This window comes from Ipomoea nil, unplaced genomic scaffold, assembly GCF_001879475.1.
Source record: "Ipomoea nil cultivar Tokyo-kokei standard unplaced genomic scaffold, Asagao_1.1 scaffold2926, whole genome shotgun sequence".
NCBI lineage: Eukaryota > Viridiplantae > Streptophyta > Magnoliopsida > Solanales > Convolvulaceae > Ipomoea > Ipomoea nil.
Genome location: NW_017619354.1, coordinates 5,071,250 through 5,092,363, shown reverse-complemented (window position 1 = coordinate 5,092,363; position 21,114 = coordinate 5,071,250). Strand labels below are relative to the sequence as shown.

Genomic DNA, 21,114 nt, shown 5'->3' with positions numbered 1-21,114 from the left:
TTGGTGGAAGATATAAAGAATGCAAGAGTATGAAGCTTTAATTCTTCCTTAGCTTCTTTGCAATCAAACACATAATGTATGTATGTGTTTTCATATCAATCAACTTAATTAGGTGATTCTCAAAGAACTTGTGGTCGAGCGGCATATGACTCTTCCAAATAGGAGGTCACGGGTCCAAATCTTAGTGGGACAAAAAAAAAACTTAATTAGGTGGTTGACATTAGTATTTTTTTTCTTTTGAAAATAGGTGGTTGACATTAGGTTTTGCCAAGACCTTATGATCTAATGACATCCGGTTGGACTCCCATATGGGAGGTTGTGAGTTCAAGCTTTAGTGGATGTGTAATTGGCTCTTTATGCTTTAGTAGGTTGAGAAATTAATTATGAACAGATACTACATTGTAATAAAGTCAGTACCATTCAAAAAATATATATATTTGTCAATGTAAATTAATGATGATGAATTTTTCTATATTCGGCCCAAACATGTTAATGGCCCAGAGTAGTGGGCTAACAGGCTAGAGAAGTGGAGCAAGACCTCGGGTGTCATATAGGGGCAATTTATATCTTAGATCAGGTTCACATAATATTATAGACGTTGGATCGAAATGATAAGGTACAAAATTCATATTTGTAAGATACATTATATATTTATTTATTTTTCAAATCTGATTTAGGTACATAATTTTTGTTTATAGGCATAGAATTTCACAATACAAAACACAAAAATTCATAACTTGAGACACAATTACTATTTGTTTCATGTACAGAATTCATATTTACAAAATTTTATAACACATGACAAATAAATTCACAACATAAAACACATATGCATGCACCAGAGTTCACAATACACTATGAACCCTTGTCTATGGTATAAAAATGGCTGATATAGGCTACACCAAAATTTAGGGGAAATCAGGAAATGATGGAATAGTCATAATTTGCACGAGATTAGGACATGAACCACGAGAATTATGACATAACTAGTAAATACATGTTTCTCCTATAAATAGACCTTGATCTAGGATCATGTATCATGTTTTTCTCATAAAAATAATGATTTCACTAATTTTTATTGTTATTATTGTATAATAATAATAATAATAATAATAATAATAATAATAATAATTTATATACTTAGGAATTAGTTTACCATTTACTTTCATAATTAAAGAATCTAATCCCATCAATAATATCTTATTATCAACTATCTTTACATTATTCAAATGAATAAGTACCAATGTACCATATATGCTCAAAATATTCGATTTCGTCGGCACAGACTTAATTCAATGGTTCGGTAAATAATATTTTAAAGAAGCTAGAGATCAATGTATGACTCATTGAGTCACTGTGAGTGTGGGCCCTTGGAGTTGTGGAATTAATATTTAGGGTGAAGAAGATATTCGATTTCAATTTTGTGACAAATTTAAGTATTGGTCAATTTCCAATGTTTTAGAGTACAATTATCCAAACTCTAGGGGTGGAAGTATCATTTAAAAAAAGTAGGGGGGTGTATGTGCAATTATTCATTTACCTTATTCTACAACCAATGATTATGGGAAGACGTATTGCCAAACACTATATGAACCTGGCATTTTGCTCGCTATCACCGACTTTCACCATTTGGGAGAAGAAAACAAAAAAGAAGTGATGTTTTGGAAACAGAGGGTCAAAACCAGAATTCTGGAAACAGATGAGAGAGATCCAAAAACTCTCGAGAATCGGAGGTATTTTTCTTGATTTATTTTTTGAATGGTTTGATTATGATGTTTTTCCTACAGTTAACGTTGTAAACTTCTGGTAAATTTAATCTAATTTGAATCCAAATAGAATCTGATTAGAAATGCAGGATAGCTAGAAAATGAATGTGATTTCAATTTTCAAATAATCGTATGGGTATTTCCTGGAAATTGAGAACGCTGAACTCTTTGTTTATGTAATCGCTGCATTTATATCATATAGAGAAAGAAGATATTGCATGGTTAGGAAATTTCTATTATCATTCTTTATGGTGCACGATTTTCGGGTCTGAATCGAGCTCCGGTAACTCTGTTCTGCTGCCAAGGATCTCGTGGTCGACACCGACCTGTATTGTATATTATAAAAAGATCAGGTTCGATCCCATTCTTTTCATATGCACCAAAAAATTAAAAAGAAAACAAAAATCTGGCTGGTGTTGGTTGAACGTTTAAATGCTCGAGACAGTATACTCGGATGACCTTGTGGGATTGATGACAATTAGAAATGCTATGTGCCTATGTCTTGTCAGAATCCCACCTTTTGTCTTGTTTGGTAGATCTTGCTCTATTTTTAATGTGAAAGTCTGTAGTGTCTAGCGTTCAAGAAGTTGAACATGGGGTCAGTTTCTTTGTTTCAACTTTTTTCTTGAAGATAGGAAAGGTTGAGGTATGTATGTCTCCCATGGCGCAACCCAGAATTGACTATCTTATTAGGAAGGGGAAGAGGGCAAAAAGTTGGTGTAATGAGTTAATGCAAGGAACTGTGCTGAGAATTGAAGGGGGAATTTTGTTTGTGGAGCTTATTAATTTTTATATGAGGAGTATTATCCAACCATCAGGAAATAAAATGGTGGTATACTAAGTAAGCTATAACTTAGAACTTAAAAACTTGGTTATTGAAGTGAACTGCAATCATGGATGTTGACTCGGCTATTCTGACTTCTTCCTAGTTTTTGCTTCAATAATTGTTTTGAACAATTGGGGTATAGGTATACCACATAAGTTTCATGTTACTGAAGAATTTACATTTCTTTGCTTTCTTCTATAATGATTCTTCATGTTGCATATGTTTTAGGTTCATTCTATGATCGGCTTTCTAAATATAGTCTTATAGACAAATTGCACGAATTTGTTTACATTTCAATTGATGGAATTTCTGATTGTTAAGCCCAACTTTTTTAATGTTTATTGTTCTAAAATCCCCTCATTATGCAATTTTTTGGTGGCACAGACTACATAATCTGCAGATAGCGCCACCCTGTGGTGATGATGATCCTGAATGGGTAAAAAGGATGAGATCAGATGGTCCTGTTCCATATCTTCATCCTGAAAATTGTTCCTCTGGTTGGGCGTCTCCATCTGGGGATATTTTCAAGGTGAGAGGCCCAGAGTACTTCTCAAATAAAGTCAAAATTCCGGGGGGTGAATATCTTCTGAAGCCTCTAGGTTTTGATTGGATCAGAGGTCCTTCAAAACTTTCTGAGCTCTTGAAAAATCCCAAAAACCGTATTAGGATGGCTCTTCAGGAAGAATTTCCCTCGGATGTGAAGCCTTTTGTTTGGGCTTTCAACTTGCAAGTTCCTTCTAAGGAAAACTACAGTGCTGTTGCATACTTTGTTGCTGTGGGGTCCATCGTGGAGGGATCATTGATGGATCAGTTCATGAAAGGAGATCTTGAATTTAGAACTTCGAGACTAAAATTGGTAGCCAATATTTTACAAGGACCTTGGATTGTAAAAAAAGCAGTTGGAGAGCAGGCTATTTGTGTAATTGGGCGGGCACTTAATTGTAATTATTGTGTTGGAGACAATTTCATAGAAATAGATATAGATATTGGATCCTCTGTGGTTGCAAATGCAATTGTTCATCTTGCATTCAGTTTTTTAACAAAGCTCACTGTTGATTTAGCTTTTCTCATTGAGGGCCAGACTGAATCAGAACTTCCAGAACGACTTCTTGGAGCTATAAGATTCTCTGAGCTGAAACCCGATTCAGCAATTGCAGTTGAAATCCCACCTCAGCGGAAATTGGAAAGGACAAAATCATCATTTGCACGGTTATGGAAGTCAGTTGGAAATAGTTTGTCCCGATTGCGTAAGGGTGATCAAGAAAGTGACACCAGTTCTGGTACTTCTGGAGAATCACATACCAATGGGGTTGTCGATGGAGAGAAAAGTGATGACATACATGCTCAAGAACGTGGTGCTAGTTCTGGAGAGTCACATACCAATGGGGTTGTTGCTGGAGAGAAAAGTGATGAAATGCGTGCTCAAGAAAGTGGTGCTAGTTCTGGAGAATCACATGTGAATGGGGTTGTCGATGGAGAGAAAAGTGATAAAATGCCTGATCAAGAAAGTGGCGCAAGTTCTGGAGAATCAAATACCAATGGGGTTGTTGGTGAAGAGAAAAGTGATGAAATGCCTGCTCAAGAAAGTGGAGCTAGTTCTGGAGAATCACATACCAATGTGGTTGTCGGTGAAGAGAAAAGTGATGAAAAGCCTGCTCAAGAAAGTGGCGCTAGTTCTGGAGAATCACATACCAATGTGGTTGTTGATGGAGAGAAAAGTGATGAAAAGCCTGCTCAAGAAAGTGGCGCTAGTTCTGGAGAATCACATACCAATGTGGTTGTTGATGGAGAGAAAAATGATGAAATGCCTGCTCAAGAAAGTGGTGCTAGTTCTGGAGAATCACATACCGATGTGGTTGTTGATGGAGAGAAAAATAATGAAATGCCTGCTCAAGAAAGTGGTGCTAGTTCTGGAGAATCACATACCAATGTGGTTGTCGATGAAGAGAAAAGCCATGAAATGCCTGCTCAAGAAAGTGGTGCTAGTTCTGGAGAATCACATACCAATGCAGTGATTGATGGAGAGAAAAGTGATGAAATGCCTGCTCAAGAAAGTGGTGCTAGTTCTGGAGAATCACATACCAATGTGGTTGCCGATGAAGAGAAAAGTGATGAAATGCCTGCTCAAGAAAGTGGTGCTAGTTCTGGAGAATCGCATACCAATGTGGTTGCCGATGAAGAGAAAAGTCATGAAATGCCTGCTCAAGAAAGTGGTGCTAGTTCTGGAGAATCACATACCAATGTGGTTGTCGGTGAAGAGAAAAGTGATGAAATGCCTGCTCAAGAAAGTGGTGCTAGTTCTGGAGAATCACATACCAATGGGGTTGTCGATGGAGAGAAAAAGGATGAAATCTAGACAACTAGTAAGTGTACAATGGCCAGCTACAAATTCAATTAATTGCTTTTTATTTTCATGTTGCAATGTTGTTCATACCTGCTTTGGTCTCACTTGAACCATAGGCTGTTAATAAGCTAAGCTATTCGACTAGGCTTAAGTTTTCCTGTCGAAAATATTCTTTGATTAATTTGATCTGACTTTCCATGATGTTGCAATTATCTTTTATTACATTATTTTCCTGGAAAACTCAACCATCCTGAATTTCCTACAAAATGTGTTTTCATGTTTTTTATTTTAATCTTTGTTCCTGCTGAAATGTTTCTCTCCAGTTCTAATTAAGTCTTAAATCTTTCAAGGATACTTCCCTGCTAACTAGTCACTGCCTTCAATTTACATTTCCAATCAATTCCCAAGTGTTAATTGGGAATTGCTGACAAGGAATTAACTCAAAGTTCTTTACATATTATCTGTGGATTTTTACTACTCGCTCTTCACAATCCTTTGAACACATTCCTTTACATACATATATATATATATATATACTTGAGCTTCAGAATCTGTCAGGATATCATGGAGTTTAGGTATAAGATGCTTTTTCTTATTAATATTGCAGATTGGCGTGACTAAATTCCCTACAAAATACTTCTGCCTATTATTGATTTTGGAAATAGTATTGTAGAATGAATTTCTTTTCTACACCTATGATCTTTTCAGTGCGTGATAATTTATTTTGCGTTATCATTTTAATTGATACAGCGCTTCAAATGCTTGGGTGACCTTGCATTCATGTTATATAAGAAGAGATTTACTTTTGCTTTTCCAAATTGACTGAAGCGCTGCGCAATGTGGATGCTACGAAGCTAAAGTTGGCATATTTACCATTGTTGCAACTGGGTGCTAGGTCTGTTGCTGCTATTATTTATGTGCTGAAGGAATTATATGTTATTCACACTTTTTGTAGATCACAGGTGTTAATGTATACTTGTCAATTCTTTAAATTTTTTTTTTTCTGAATTAAGAACATTTTTATGTACTTGTTTTGCATTTCTTGAAAATTAAAAAAGCATGCTTATATACTTGCAAATTATATTTATGCCATTTAACTGACATGAAAAGAGAAAAGGCGGGCAACACAGCTTTTAGATGAACATACATATCACAGAAGCGGGTTGCAGGAATCATTCTGCAATGAGCTCGACGCTTTCTTCAGATTTCTGGTCACCTTCAATGTCCAATGAAGAGTAAAGGTACCGGACAAAGTAGAATGATGTGAGGAAGCCGACACTGCCTGTGGAGAGCATGACTGCGATTGAAATGATGAGAGAGTATCCGAGGTAAAGCGTGGCTGATGCTGATCCACTCAAGCCGTTGAGGTCATGAATCAAGTAATTGGTGCAGTAGGAGAAAACGTAGAAGCCAACGGATCCTGATGCAAAGAATGCCTTCCACCACCACTTCCAATCCTCAGCTCGAAGGCGCAGGTGAGTAAGCACTACAGAAACTTGAGCGCAGACAACAACCAACAGCAGCAGGACGATGAGCAGAAAGCCAAAGGCGGAATAGAAATGCCCGAGCCAGATGCTGGAGAGGATGAAGAAGAGCTGGAGAAAGAGGACGGAGAATGCAATGGATCCACACACAAGAACAAGAAACCAGGACCGATATCTAGGTGCAGTGATCTCTCTTGGAACATGATTTGTATTGACAGGGTGTGGAGTCCTTTCTGCTCGTGTGGCCAAGTATCCTCCCGATAGATTGAGGGGCACTGAAATGCTGAACCAAAGCACATAGAGTTGAAGACGTGCATAGATTGAACTGGCTCGAGTACTATGGTTTTCCCTGTAAATGATATCCAGAAGAGCCAGAATAACAAAGACGAACCCGGGGAAGAAGCATGCAATTGACCAAGAAACAGACTTCCACTCTTCTGGACTCCCTTTGATAGTTATCCAAAGCCTTACACCAGCATAACCAGATGCGACTCCTAAGAGAAGGTAAAACACTATCAACCCAAGCGGGAGCATGCCTTGTGAAGCTGGTGGCATGAAACCGAGGGCTGCAAAAACAACAGTGAGAATTGCTGTTCCAGTTATCTGAACCCCATTTCCGACCATCACACAAAGCAGTTTGGAGTGTCCTGGTTCTCTGAACACATCCCCTCTTACGAGTCTCCATCCTGGAAGCTTCTCTTTCGCCTGATGAACTTGTTCGTTGAACTCCTGGTTCCTTCTTGCCCCATATGCTCCAACTGAATTCTTGAGAATCTTAAGAACACCACCAGCAAAGAGGAACATCACTATCAGTGAGTTTACAATAGAAGACCAGTGGAATTGAGCGTCTTCCGTTGCCAGATAAGCATCCCATCTCGACTCCCATCTCACTTCACTTTTCACAAATTCGATTTCATAACTGAATGATACTCTTTCTTTCTCTCTGATTACCTGAGACTTGTCAAGCTCTAAGGAACAGCTTTGGGAAGGAATAGGATCATACATTTGGAGTTTCGACATTTTTCCTGGATCATACTTGATGCTACAAGGGACTACCTCTACCCCCACAATCTCGTAAGCTTCTCCATGATCTTTCTCCTCAAGCTCATGAATAAGGACCCTGAATTTGAGGTGATTGATGAGGTAATCATCATCAGTCTCCATGGCTGTGTATCCAACAGGAAAACCTACCCACCGGTTCTCAAACCCGCCTCGCCTCTCATATCTCATCAAAGGCAAATCATCAAGAATCATGTTCACCTGATACAGATCTCGAGTTTTCTGCTTCAACAACTTGACATCAGATTCACTCAACGGTGGAGTAGTGCAGAGGTGGAGTGACTCATTAACATTCATATGTAAACGGTATGGCGAGTTGAGGACATGATCTCCCATGAGTATCTGCCCGAGATTCCGAGTGCTCTCCGTGATGCCCATTAAAGGCTTGCAGTAAGGCAGGCGGTAGTAGCTGAAGGGAAGCTGTGTATCAATCGATGTCAAAGATTTCACTCTGACATAAACTCCCTCGCCCTTTGAAAATACATGTTTATAGCTTCTTGGGAGAAGGAATCCATCACAAGCTTGTGAAATGAGAAGAAGAAGAAGAAGAAGAATGAAAGCAGAAAAGCATCTCCCTCCTGAGATCAATGGCCCTGCCATTGCGCTCTGTAACTGGTCCAGTGATGTTCAAGTGATTTGTGAATGGGTGAAAGACAGGTGCTGCTGTATCACTTTGTGATTATTGTTCTTCTCATTCTTGATATTTTAAGTGATTAGAGGATGGGTTAAAGCCTTAAAGGCTGATGGCGTTTTGGCTTTGTGATCTTCTTCTTCTTTGAACATCTGCAAGAGAGTTTGACTAATTCAAATGGAAATATGGAATCAATTTGATAATGGAAAGTTGACAATTGGGATCATTTTAATAGTGTTTTTTGGTAAATAACAATAATACAGTTGTCTGGTTAGCAGGAATCTCGCCGGCGGTCAATCAGTATATATATATATATATATATATATATATATATATATATATATATATATATATATATATATATATAATTAAGTTCTAGTACGGGTAAGTGTCTCTCGTGCGGTTGTGCGGGTGATTAAGGTGCATGAGTATTGTGCTTAAGGTGTGTGAGGTTTTTGCTTAATGTGCGTGAGAGTATACTGAGTTTTGTGCTTAATGTGTGTGAGTTTTGTGCTTAAGGTGTGTGAGTCTTGTGCTTAAGGTGCGTGAGTTTTATACTTAATGTGAGTTGTTAAAACTTAAGGTGTGTGTGTTTTTGTGTGAAGGTGTGTGGGTTTGTGTTCTTAAGGTGTTTTGTTTGTGTGTTTAATATGCGTGTGTTGTGTACTTAAAGTGCGTCAGTTTAGTGCTTAATGTGCATCCACCCGCACAATCGCTCGGAAAGTTCTCCCCGCACCTGATCCCTATATATATATATATATATATATATATATATATATATATATATATATATATATATATATATATATATATATATATATATATATATATATTTAAAATCACCGACCGACACGGTGCACAAATACGAGATAATACACAATAGTCCAAAATAAAATCACGGGACCACCACCAACAACAATTTCACTGTAACAAATCTTGAGTACAAAATTTCTGGCTACTACATGAGCCAAACATCCAAAAAAAATCATCAAATACCACAACTCTAGGCCAAATACATTCTTTAACATTCACAAGCTAAATTAATAATATTTCGTACTAAAAATATTCAACAATCACAAACAAGATGAAAATGAATACAAATATTACGATAGTATCCAAAAGATGCATGGAATAATACAAGTTGACCTCTCAAAAGTATTTGATGAAGATACCACCAAAAAACTTCGACAAACTCACGGCAAAACCAATAAACATGTGACAAAGGAAGAAACCCGTCGAACATGCTGCTGTCGAACTACCGAAGGGGACAAAGAGACAAGCAAAGGAAATCTTTATTTTGCCAAGACCTTGTGGTTCATACTAATTATTCAACAAATTTGATTGGTCAATGGCACTTGGATTGGATTCTCATATGTGAAGTTGTGAGTTGGAGTCTCAGTGGAGACGTTATTTGGCTCTTTATTCTTAGATTGAGAAAGCAGTTATGAACAGATACTACATTGTAATAGAGTCAGTAGCATTCAAAAACAAAAAATGCTTGTGTGTATCAATATAGGAGAAGAAGTTTTTGCTCCTTTTATAACTTCACTTGAAATAGAAATTTATGAAGACAAATAAATAGAATTAATATGTACCCAAAAAAATAAATGGAATTAATTTCATTTGCCTCTTCACATGCATGCCAACACCTTTTATAGCTTCACTTGAAATAGGAATTTATGAAGACAAATAAATGGAATTAATATGTACCCAAAAAAATAAATGGAACTAATTTCATTTGCATCTTCACATGCATGCCAACAATAACGTTGGTGCTCCAACTTTTTATATTCCCTTAATATTATTAAATAATATAATAATAATAATTAGGACTCAATAAAAATATAGTGGATAAAAATTGACTTGGTTTAAACATGAGATATTTACCACATAGGAGGAGAGTCCAACCCAACAATATATATATATATATATATATATATATATATATATATATATATATATATATATGTGTGTGTGTGTGTGTGTGTGTGTGTGTGTGTGTGTGTGTGTGTGTGGATCAGGTGCAAATACGACTTCCCGTGCGATTGTGCTGTTAACACAAAAAGACGCATCTTAAGCATTAAAATGACGCACCTTAAGTACACAAACCGTGCACCTTAAACACACAAACAAAGTATCTTAAGAACACAAACCATGCATCTAAAGTTTTAAAATGACGCACCTTAAGTACACAAACTACTCACTTAAGCACATAAATAAAACACCTTAAGAACACAAACTACGCACTTAAAGTTTTAAAATGATGCACCTTAAGTTTCAAGACGCACCTTAAACATACAAATCATGCACCTTAAGAATGAAAACAACGCAACTTAAGAAGGAAAACCACACACCTAAAATTTTAGGTCGACGCACTTTAAACACACAAACCACGCACATAAAGCTTTAGATCGACGCACTTAAGTTTTCAACACCGGACGCACCTTAAGCCACACAGTACAAAAACCACTCACCTTAAGCACAAAAACCACGCACCTTAAATTTGACCTAGATGCAAAAAAGACTAAATTGCCACCACGCATTTTTTTAATCACTGTTAATCTTACCCCAAAAGGTTGAATCCCCAACCCTAAGGGCCCCCCACACTCCGACCCGACAGAGCATGTGAGAGGATGTAAATCACGGTGACTCAAAGAATTAGTAGGCATGGCCAAATGTCGATGCGCACAAGGAATCACGGTTAATCTTGAACGTTGATTTAGGCATGATCAATGGTTAGATTTAACCGTCCAACCGCCGGGATACACCCAACTGCACGGGAACTGAATTTTATATATATATAAAGACTATACACTATTAAAATTTCCAAGTACTATAGCAAATCAAAATTCACTTTTATTAACTGAGTCGCTTTGATAATTAATAAGTGGATCTATTTATATTTTGTTTGGTAACATAGTTAACTTATTAGCAAATTTTTATTTATTTAATCATTATTAATTCGTTAACTTTTTTTGAATGCTATTAATTCGTTAACTTAATTAAACAGTCAATATAAATATTTGATTAATTAACTTTTTGTACATTTATGACCCAATTTACCACACCTTCATGCATAATAGGACCTCAAGGGTGAAATAAGTCTGCATTATCACATCCACACCCAATAATAAGTAACACTGACATTTATATATTACTTGTATCAAATCTTTTACTGAACCATAGACACTTTCTCTTTACTCATATTCCCATTTCCTGGGAATCACAGACATACTTACACACATGCAGATGCTATTTATGCTGTGTAACTGACACGAACAGAGAGAAAAGCAAGCAACATAGTTAAGGTGAAGAAACATATCACAGAAGTACTAGGAAACACTCTGCAACGAGGTGTGCAGTTTCTTCAGATGATGGCATCAATGTTGAGAGAAGAGTAAAGGTAGCGCACAAAGTAGAGCGATGTGAGGAAGCCAATGGCGCCAGTGGAGAGCATGACTGCCATTGAAATGAGCAGAGAGTATCCCAGGTAAATCATGGTGGAGGCTAATCCACTCAACCCATTAAGCTCATAAACCAAGTAATAGGCACAGTAAGCGAAAACAAAGAAGCCAGCAGATCCTGATGCAAAGAATGCCTTCCACCACCACTTCCAATCCTCAGCTCGAAGGCGCACGTAAGTAAGCACTACAGAAACTTGAGCACAGACGACAACCAACAACAGGACGCCAACGAGCAGAAAACCATAGGCGAAGTAGAATTGCCCGAACCAGATGGTGGAGAGGATGAAGAAGAGGTCCAGGAAGAGGGTGGAGAATGCAATGGATCCCCCAACAAGAACAAGAAGCCAGGATTGGTATGTAGGAGCAGTGATTTCTCTAGGAACATGGTTAGTATGGAGAGGGTGTGGAGTCCTTTCGGGTTTTGTCCCCAGGTATCCTCCCAGGAGAGTGAGAGGGACTGAAATGCAGAACCAAAGGAGGAAGAGTTGAAGATATGTATACATGGAAATGGCTGCAGTGCTATAGTTTCCCCAGTAAATGAAATCCAGGAGAACAACTCGAACGACGAAAACAATCCCAGGAAAGAAGCATGAAGTTGAGAAAGAAACAGATTTCCAGTTTTCTGAAGTCCCCTTGAGGGTAATCCAAAGCCTTACTCCAATATAACCAGATAAAATTCCTGAGAGATGATAACACACTATCAACCCAAGCAGCAGCATGCCTGGGGAAGCTGGGGATATGAATCCCAGGGCAGCAAAAACAACAGTGAGAATTGCAGCTCCAGTTATCTGAACCCCATTTCCTATCACCACACACAGAAGCATGGAGTGCCCTGGTTCTCTGAACACATCCCCCATTATGAGTCTCCATCCTGGAAGATCCTCTTTCCCCTGTGGCTGCTGGTGAACTTGTTTCTTGACTGTATTCTTGAGAATCTTAAGAACACCCCCGGCCAAGAGGAAGATCACTACCAGCGAGCTGAGAATGGAAAGCCGGTGAATCGTGCCTTCCATAGGCCGATAAGCATCCCATCTGGACTCCCATCTCACTTCACTTTTCACAAATTCTACTTCATAAGTGTATGATACTCTTTCCTGCTCTCTGATTACCTGAAACTTGTTAAGCTCCAAGGGATAGTTTGGGTGAGGAATATGATCATACATGTGGAGTGCATACATTTTTTCATGATCATACTTGATGCTACAAGGGACTACCTCTACGCCCACAATTCCATAACCATTCATATCATCATCTTCTCCAACACCAATCATCTGCGGCTGAAAGCTGTCATCTTTCTCCTCGTCCTTATGAACAAGGACCCTGAATTTGAGGTGATTGATGAGGTAATCACCATTAGACCCCATGTCTGTGAACCCAACAGGAAACCCTGTCCACTGAAACGTAATCTCATTCCACCTGGCATATCTCCGCAAAGGCAAACCATCAAGCATCAAATTCACCTGATACAAATCTCGAGTTCTCTGTTTCAACCGTTTGACATCATCCGCACTCAACGGCGGAGAAGTACAGAGGTAGATTGACTCGTTAACATTCATACGTAAACGGTATGGCGAGTTAACGATCTGATCTCCCATGAGTATCTGCCCGAGATTATGAGCGCTCTTCTTGATGCCCATTGGAGGAATGCAGTAAGGCAGGCTGTAGTAGCTGAAGGGAAGCTGGGTATTAATGGAGGTCAGAGAGTTCACTTTGAGAAAAAGTATGTCAGCCTTGGAATATATGTGTTTATTATAGCTTCCGGGAAGATGAAATCCATGGCAAGCTTGTGAAACGAGGATGAGGAGAAGAATGAAAGCAGCAAAGCATCTCCCTCCTGGCGATTCCATGGCTCTGTAACTCATCTAGTGATTAGAGAATGGGGTTAAAGGCTTGTTGGTTCATGGCCAAGAAGAAGAGGACTGGCTTGAGCAATGGACCAGAAATGCCGGTCTCTCTACGTTGGAAAATTGTCCGTTGACTGACTCACCATGGAAAATTGTCCGTTGACTGACTTGACTTGAGCATTGGTATTTTGTAATAACAACAACAATCTCAATAGGGGTTCTTTGGTTGTTTTTGAAACAGGAAAAAAATTGATTCACTGATTTTTTATTAATGTGGAGGTTGATTTTGTTAGTATATTTTACTTTCTGCGCAAAAACAAAATTTTTGTAGGTTAAAAAAAAAGTATCCCGTAATTGTGTTTCATGATGCGCCGACTCATCGAGTTTGTGTTACATGCGCAACTTTTTTTTATTACAAAGGAAGGGGGATACCCATACAACCTATGCCTACACTGAGGCTTGAAACTTAGACCTCCCACAAGGGAGCAATCCGATACCAGTGGACCACAAGCCACCAGTGGTTAACTCTCAAACTTTGTTTGTTCGATTTTTTTTTTTTTTTTTTTTTTAAATTCTCTTGTGTTTTGTTTTTCACATGCAACAGTATTCCTTTTTTTTTTTTAACATTTAATTTGTTTGTTTTTTATTTTGATTTTAATTTTTTTTTTTATAAAATTCAAATATGTAATATATATTTTTGAATTAAATTTTGAATATTTAATTACAATTAAAATTATAAAATGATTAAAATAAATAGAGCAATAACAAAAATTAATTTAAATGTTTGAGACTCGTTTGCTTGAGATACTTGTAATATAAATAGATCATCTTCATTTGCTTGAGACTCATACAATTATACTATTGTAATAAATACTCAAACGGCTTTGAGCCTAATTGGCCTATCACTTACAATACTATCAGTTTGATTACTTAGGGCTTGAGGCTACAATATACCATAATCAAGAACCAAACTGAGAATTAATTCGACTAAAAATAATAGGGGTTTGATTGCTTAGGGTTGGGGCTGAAAAATAATTACTCAAATGTGGAAAATTTGTAACTACTAAAGTATTAAACATTCAAGCAAGTTGTACTTTGATTTGTTATTTGAATGCTCAACATTAATTTGTTGTCAATTATTAAATGAAAAGTGATAAGTTATTAACATGTTTTCTCAGTTTGGGCCTGATGACTTGCTCCTGGGAAAAGAATGAATCATGTTGAGATTAACTGAACAAAAATTGAGCTATTCTTTTGTTAACTGTGATGATTATATGCCTACATCCACGAGAACAAAACTGGTTCTTCTATTAATTATGCTTACATCCACGAGAACGAAACTGATTCTTCTATTAATTGTGATGATTACCCCTATACCATATGTGAAAATGAGACATACACAACAAATCACTCCAACAAAAAGTGGCAATAACAATTATATAATGAAGTGATCTCATATAGTATGCTCCACAAACAACAGATATTCAAACTTCAAAGGAAACATGTATAGATTTGCAAATGCTAGTCCCATAATCACATTCCTAAACAGATTGAATCTGGGGTGTAAATAAACAATTGCTCTTAGATTTGCTACCAGCAAAAACCATAGCATTATGCCATTTGGAAGTGTTAATGGCAGGGGTGATGGGTAAGCTTACACATAAAGAAAGCCAAAAGGGTGGCATATGACAAGAGAGCCACTCCTGAATATGAGAGGAATCATAGTTCATGATGCAACTTTTCAAGTACATAATACCCATATAACAATTAAATACAATGCAATTCTCAACTATGTTCAGCACTAGACAAAAATCGAATGGCTATACAAGGTTCGGGCCGGCATCAGGTAATGAAGCCATTTGTAAAGTTCTCCCATTTCCAGCAGCAAGGAACCTCACTGAAGGCAAGGAAGAATCTGTGATGGTTTCGACCTCAAGAAAGCTGAAATCGAATGTCCCAGATTTCTTCAAACTGAAAGTAAACACAACAGCTATCCATCCAAGCATTGAAATTGCCCAATAATTGTTCATTCCATGAATCAACCCCCAGGCAATTGCATAACCAACGACAATTCCTGATAAGTGCCCAAGAAAACTCGCTTGAGGAACAATAATAGAGGTAAATATGAGCGACTCGAACGGTGCAAAACTTATGGGGAGCGAAAGAAACCCAAAAAGATCCAACTTTGACGATGGCTGCTTCACCGACAGAATTGTCATCCACCCAAACACCACACAAGAATACCCCACGGCAGTCACTCTTCGAAAATATTCGAGCTTAAACCTCTGTATCAAAACATGATACATTCCCAAGACAAGCATACCAGACAGAATGACCAAGACGAGAGTATAATGTAGGTAATACTGCACACCAAGACCTATGTGCCCTAACTTCTCAACAACTCCCAAACTCCAAAGTGCACTCATATTGAAAACAAGATGGATCACACTAATATGTGAAAAAGCAGAAGTTATTATCCTCCAATGATGACCTTCCAATGCAGTCTCATAACTCAACCCCACATGAGAATACCCAATGTTTTTCTTCTGTATGTAAAACCAAATTGCACTACATATTGCTATTACACAACTTGTAGCTGGTTTCTCCAATATCTCATAAAACAGTGGTTTCCCCATTGGAAAGGAACCCTTACACCCCTTTCAATCTCAATCAAAACTTGAACCAGTGCACTTATAACTGCTATATATCCTTTTGTCCTAAATTTTGTTTAGGGATCTACAATAGATCAATCCAAACTAGTATCTATAATCTAATCAAGCAAGGGAATACAAACACCACTACAAGAAGAATCAAGAATCATGAACACTATATTCAGCGCGAAGAATGTAAGGTGAATATCCAACCAAAATAAGCAATACCCACTTCAAGATTTCACTACTACAACAAGATTCACATGCACTATACCTCACAATTGATCAAATCTGACCAAAAATCCTCAGCCTGAAAGCATGAAACTTGAGAAACGTGTGGGTGAAATGTAATCCAACGAGGCAGTGGCGATGTTGTGAACCTGTAGATTTTGGCAATACTTACAGATTTGGACTCTTGAAAGATTTGGAAGCGCCGGGTGAATTGAAAATTGTATTCGGGTTCGGCAAATCGCCAAGGGCACAAAAGGAAAGGCGAATTCTACTATGTTCCAGACATTTGCCATGTTTTTTCTCTTCTCTTTTCGTATTTATCAATAGACCCTGTAGGTCTGATAAACTCTCACTTTTGCCCCCCATTTGTTGAAAAAACTAATTTAGATTGTCACCATATAATTAATAAATCCGTCAAATTGCCAAATTCTTATTATCAAGTTCGTCACATATAATTTTTTGTATTTTTTTTTTTTGTAATTTGTAAATTATTACAGATTAACAAAATTTATTCAATGTACACTATTAAAATAATAATTGATTTTTTTCTCGTCACAAAAAAAGACATAAATAAGAAATTTACAATCAATATGTTACTTTATGATAGTGAAATGTGATAAAGCAAATAACATACAAGCATCCTCAATAGATGGAGATTTTAGTTTATTTTGACAGAGGTGATTAAGAGAGGAAACATGGGAGATATAAGGGAAAAAAAAGTAATAGATCTAATGTGCCCAGCAGAATGCACGCGCCTGCTGGGCGCGCATCAATTGCGCGTTAGTGCAACTAATGAGAAAGTCTTGATTTTTTGTGGGACATTGAGTCCCACAAAAAACAAAGTCTTGCAAGAGGAACCAAGTATTCTCTCTTCCACATGGATGTAAAACTGTAAAAACCATTCAAAATTCATCTATTGGGGATGCTCTAAGTATAATAGTTAATACCACTTTTAGTTTCTAAAGTATAGTGATTTTGTTTTATTTTGTTTTATTTTTTTTTTTTAATATTAACGATGAATTTAATTAACCCGGGGTAGCCCGAATTTCTAAACCCGATAAATAGAGAATAAATAGGAAAAGACAATGAATATAGGTCGCGGGGACAACTTTTGTATTGATAATGATTCGTAGGAGAATTACAAGATGAATGTAATATTCAGACCAAGAAGTAGATGTCCTAACAGACAAGAACATGTCTTTTTATACTAGCTAACCTCCCAACCGTCCACCATATTCTCGTGGGGCGGTTGGATCACGATTTTGACCGGGTCCATTTGCACGCGGACGTGATCGGGAACGCCTCAGCTGGGGCCGACCCCAGCCAGCGTCGACCTTGACCCCAGCCGGGGTTGCCCTTAACCTCCCATGTCGCGTCTTCCCCTCTTCGGGTCGGTTTGCCCCGAACCCATTCCTAATATATCCATCATCGCTCCCCCCCCCCCCCCTCTCTGAATTGCGAGTCTTCGCCAACGAAGGAGAGTAGCCCGAGTTGAAGATCAACTCCTTCCTCCTTGGCCGAATTTCATCGCGATTGGAACTCCTCCTCTACAAGAACACAAACAAGTCTTGAACTCCTCCTTCCCCATAAATGCATTGAACTTAAGGAGGTCGAATTGAGCTCTGAGCTCGATCTATCGAGGTCGACGTTGGCTAGGGTCAAGGTCGACGCTGGCTGGGCTCGAGGGGTTGGGGTTGACCCCGGCTGAGGCGTCCCCGACCACGTCCGCGTGCAAATTGACCCGGTCAAAACCGTGATCCAACCACCTGACGAGAATAAGGTGGGTGGTTGGGAGGTTAGTTAGTATAAAAAGACATGCTCTTGTCTTGTTAGGACATCTACTTCTTGGTTTGAATATTACATTCATCTTGTAATTCTCCTACGCATCATTATTAATACAAAAATTGTCGCCGCGACCTATATTCATTGTCTTTTCCTATTTATTCTCTATTTATTAGGTTTAGTAATTCGGGCTACCCCGGATTAATTAAATTCATAACTTAACTTTAAAATCAATAATATTGATTAATTATTTCTTTTGGTTCTTTGGTAGATTTGTGTCAAACAATTGTTTGCTGTAAGATTTTTTTTTTATTTTTATTTTTATTTTTATATGTAGTTTCATTACCTAATCCCCAAAACTTTTTGAAGGAAAAAAAAAAAAAAACATAAATCATTCCAATTTTTTCAAGCAATACATTCCAATTTGTTCAAACAATATTTACACCCTGAAATGTATTCGTGTTGGGTTTAGGAAATTGGGATGATTTAGTTGTTTCTTCAAATTTTAGATGGTTTAGGGGATTGAATAATTAAATTATGCTTTTAACTCTGTCTCAAATGGTCATTTGACCAAAAAAAAATTCTGTTGAATGACCAAATCAATATGTAAGAGGTCATAATATATGATTTAGATTTTCAATAACAAACTCAATGTATTAAATATATAAACTCAATTTCTCCATTTCAACAACAAACTAATTTTTACATTATTATTCTTAAGTTTAATATTTATTAAATGGATATTTAATTGAAGGATCAAATTTGGAACAAAATCAATAGTCAATGGACCATTTATGGTCATATTGAAAGTCGAAGACGAAAATTGGTAAAGATCAATAGTCAATTAACCATTTATGATCCAATTAAAAGTGAAAGGATACAAATTGGTAAATGTCAATAGTCAAGGGATCATTCATGAAATTAGCTATTTATTTAATAAAGGGAAAATGGTCAAATAGACTCTTAAACTTTACACCAAAAATCAACTAGACACCTAAATATATTATTAAAAAATGCAATTAAACCTTTAAACATGTTATTTTTGGTCAAATCGACCAAACTTACCGGTAACCAACAAGTTACTGGTAAATTACACTGTTGATTGTCATTTTTGCTATTGACAGGCGTTGTCCAGGAGAAATTTTACCCGGAAACATCCACCATCGACCAAATGGTCGCCTTCTCCGACAAGGACGACCAGTAAAGGTCACCTTCGCCGGAGAAGGCAACCAATTTCTAGTCGCCTTCTGTTGGAAAAATAGCTTGAGATGGCATATTAAGTGGCTATTTTGTGGTAAAATTATCAGTGGGGTCTACTTCCGATTTGGGTCGGGTCAAAGTGGATTCGGGTTCTTCGTAGTGAGACGAAGAGATTGATATATTGTACGCTCAAAACGGATAATGGGTGAATGAGATATTGATTCTCAAAGTAGACCCATTTGAGTTGAAAAATGAAGGGAAAAAGTGAGCTTTTGTCCCACATTGATTTGGGAAGTGGATTTGCCCCACTATTTATACAAGAGCTCTTTTTAAGCTTATTGAATTGTATAGCATAGAGGCTTTCTCTCCGACAAGGACGACCAGTAAAGGTTACCTTCGTTGGAGCAGGCAACCAACTTTCTAGTTGCCTTCTGTTGGAAAAATAGCTTGAGATGGCATATTAAGTGGCTATTTTGTGGTAAAATTATCAGTGGGGTCCACTTCCGATTTGTGGCTATTTTGTGGTAAAATTATCAGTGGGGTCCACTTCCGATTTGGAACGGGTCAAAGTGGATTCGGGTTCTTCGTAGTGAGACGAAGAGATTGATATATTGTACGCTCGCCTTCTGTTGGAAAAATAGCTTGAGATGGCATATTAAGTGGCTATTTTGTGGTAAAATTATCAGTGGAGTCCACTTCCGATTTGTGGCTATTTTGTGGTAAAATTATCAGTGGGGTCCACTTCCGATTTGGGTCGGGTCAAAGTGGATTCGGGTTCTTCGTAGTGAGACGAAGAGATTGATACATTGTACGCTCAAAACGGATAATGGGTGAATGAGATATTGATTCTCAAAGTAGACCCATTTGAGTTGAAAAATGAAGGAAAAAAGTGAGCTTTTGTCCCACATTGATTTGGGAAGTGGATTTGCCCCACTATTTATACAAGAGCTCTTTTTAAGCTTATTGAATTGTATAGCATAGAGGCTCTCTCTCGCGCGCAGGGGGGGGGGGGGGTGGTGCAAATCAAATCCCACAATGAGATCGAAAAGACTTGGATCAAGCCTAATCTTGTGTGCGCCCGGGGGTAGTGTGCAAGTTTCGGCCAAGTGGCCGAAACTTTGTAAATTGCAAAGTTTCGGCACTGTGCTGGCCAAGCACAGCTTCTGCTTCTGTTTGTGACTGTTGGATTTAATTCCAGCTATTATGGGATTAATTACAATTTTAATTTTTTGAATTAACACCCATGTTAATGGTTGCTGTTACGGAAGTTGTAGGGGTGCCCCTAAATGCCATAATAAAGGTTATTCACTCCTCAATCCCTATATAAGGAGGGGGTAGAGTGCAGCAGATTTTAACAAGCACATAGTGACAAGAACACACAACATAGGAAGTGTTTTCTCTCCTAAAAAACTCTGCTTCTACTCCTTTCTTAAGCCGAACTGTGTTCAAGGCTTTGCTCTAGTTCGCCGGGTTCGTTCGTTTGGGTGCTCAAACGTCGAACCGTAGCACGTTTTATCCTAAAAAACCTAGGCCACGGCGCTCCTAGCACTTGTGGGAGGTGACAAATAAGGTTTTAAGGAAAGAGTGGTCTCTTGACTCACGCTAAAAACCCTATACCCATACACGAGCCATCTTTCTTTCTTTCGGTTTTGGATTATGCTTCTAAGCAAAAATCCTCCCTTCTTTTGATATATTCGTTGGATTGGACTTGTAATCTGAGGATTATTAGTTCCAATTTCGGTTAATATATATTGGTATATCTTGTTCGTAGATATATATGTATATATCACCGTTGGATCCGCTTTATATATATTTGTGTGTATATATATATT

The 21,114-nt window shown here is 37.7% G+C and overlaps 4 protein-coding genes across 8 annotated transcripts; 1 reads left to right on the top strand and 3 right to left on the bottom strand.

Moving 5' to 3' along the window:
• The first annotated feature begins 1,594 nt into the window (after positions 1–1,594).
• On the top strand, positions 1,595–6,006 carry LOC109161737. 5 transcript variants are annotated; one of them, XM_019310234.1, is made up of 5 exons: positions 1,612–1,733; positions 1,969–2,119; positions 2,977–4,592; positions 4,905–4,955; positions 5,687–6,006. In XM_019310234.1, the coding sequence occupies exons 1-4, from the start codon at positions 1,700–1,702 to the stop codon at positions 4,946–4,948; spliced, it is 1,845 nt and encodes a 614-aa protein (XP_019165779.1). In that variant the 5' UTR covers positions 1,612–1,699; the 3' UTR covers positions 4,949–4,955; positions 5,687–6,006. The 5 variants fall into 5 exon arrangements, with proteins under 5 accessions (XP_019165778.1, XP_019165779.1, XP_019165777.1 ...); XM_019310232.1 differs by having other exon boundaries at positions 4,671–4,955; XM_019310231.1 differs by having other exon boundaries at positions 2,977–4,826.
• Positions 6,003–8,423, bottom strand: LOC109161738 (transmembrane 9 superfamily member 12-like). The gene has a single exon (XM_019310235.1). It carries the CDS (start codon positions 8,077–8,079, stop codon positions 6,109–6,111), a length of 1,971 nt encoding a protein of 656 aa, XP_019165780.1. The 5' UTR covers positions 8,080–8,423; the 3' UTR covers positions 6,003–6,108.
• A 2,818-nt stretch (positions 8,424–11,241) lies between these two features.
• Positions 11,242–13,552, bottom strand: LOC109161739 (transmembrane 9 superfamily member 12-like). Its single transcript, XM_019310236.1, has one exon. It carries the CDS (start codon positions 13,434–13,436, stop codon positions 11,478–11,480), a length of 1,959 nt encoding a protein of 652 aa, XP_019165781.1. The 5' UTR covers positions 13,437–13,552; the 3' UTR covers positions 11,242–11,477.
• A 1,283-nt stretch (positions 13,553–14,835) lies between these two features.
• Positions 14,836–16,642, bottom strand: LOC109161746 (RHOMBOID-like protein 13). Its single transcript, XM_019310245.1, has one exon. The coding sequence runs from the start codon at positions 16,052–16,054 to the stop codon at positions 15,239–15,241; it is 816 nt and encodes a 271-aa protein (XP_019165790.1). The 5' UTR covers positions 16,055–16,642; the 3' UTR covers positions 14,836–15,238.
• Positions 16,643–21,114: the final 4,472 nt, after the last annotated feature.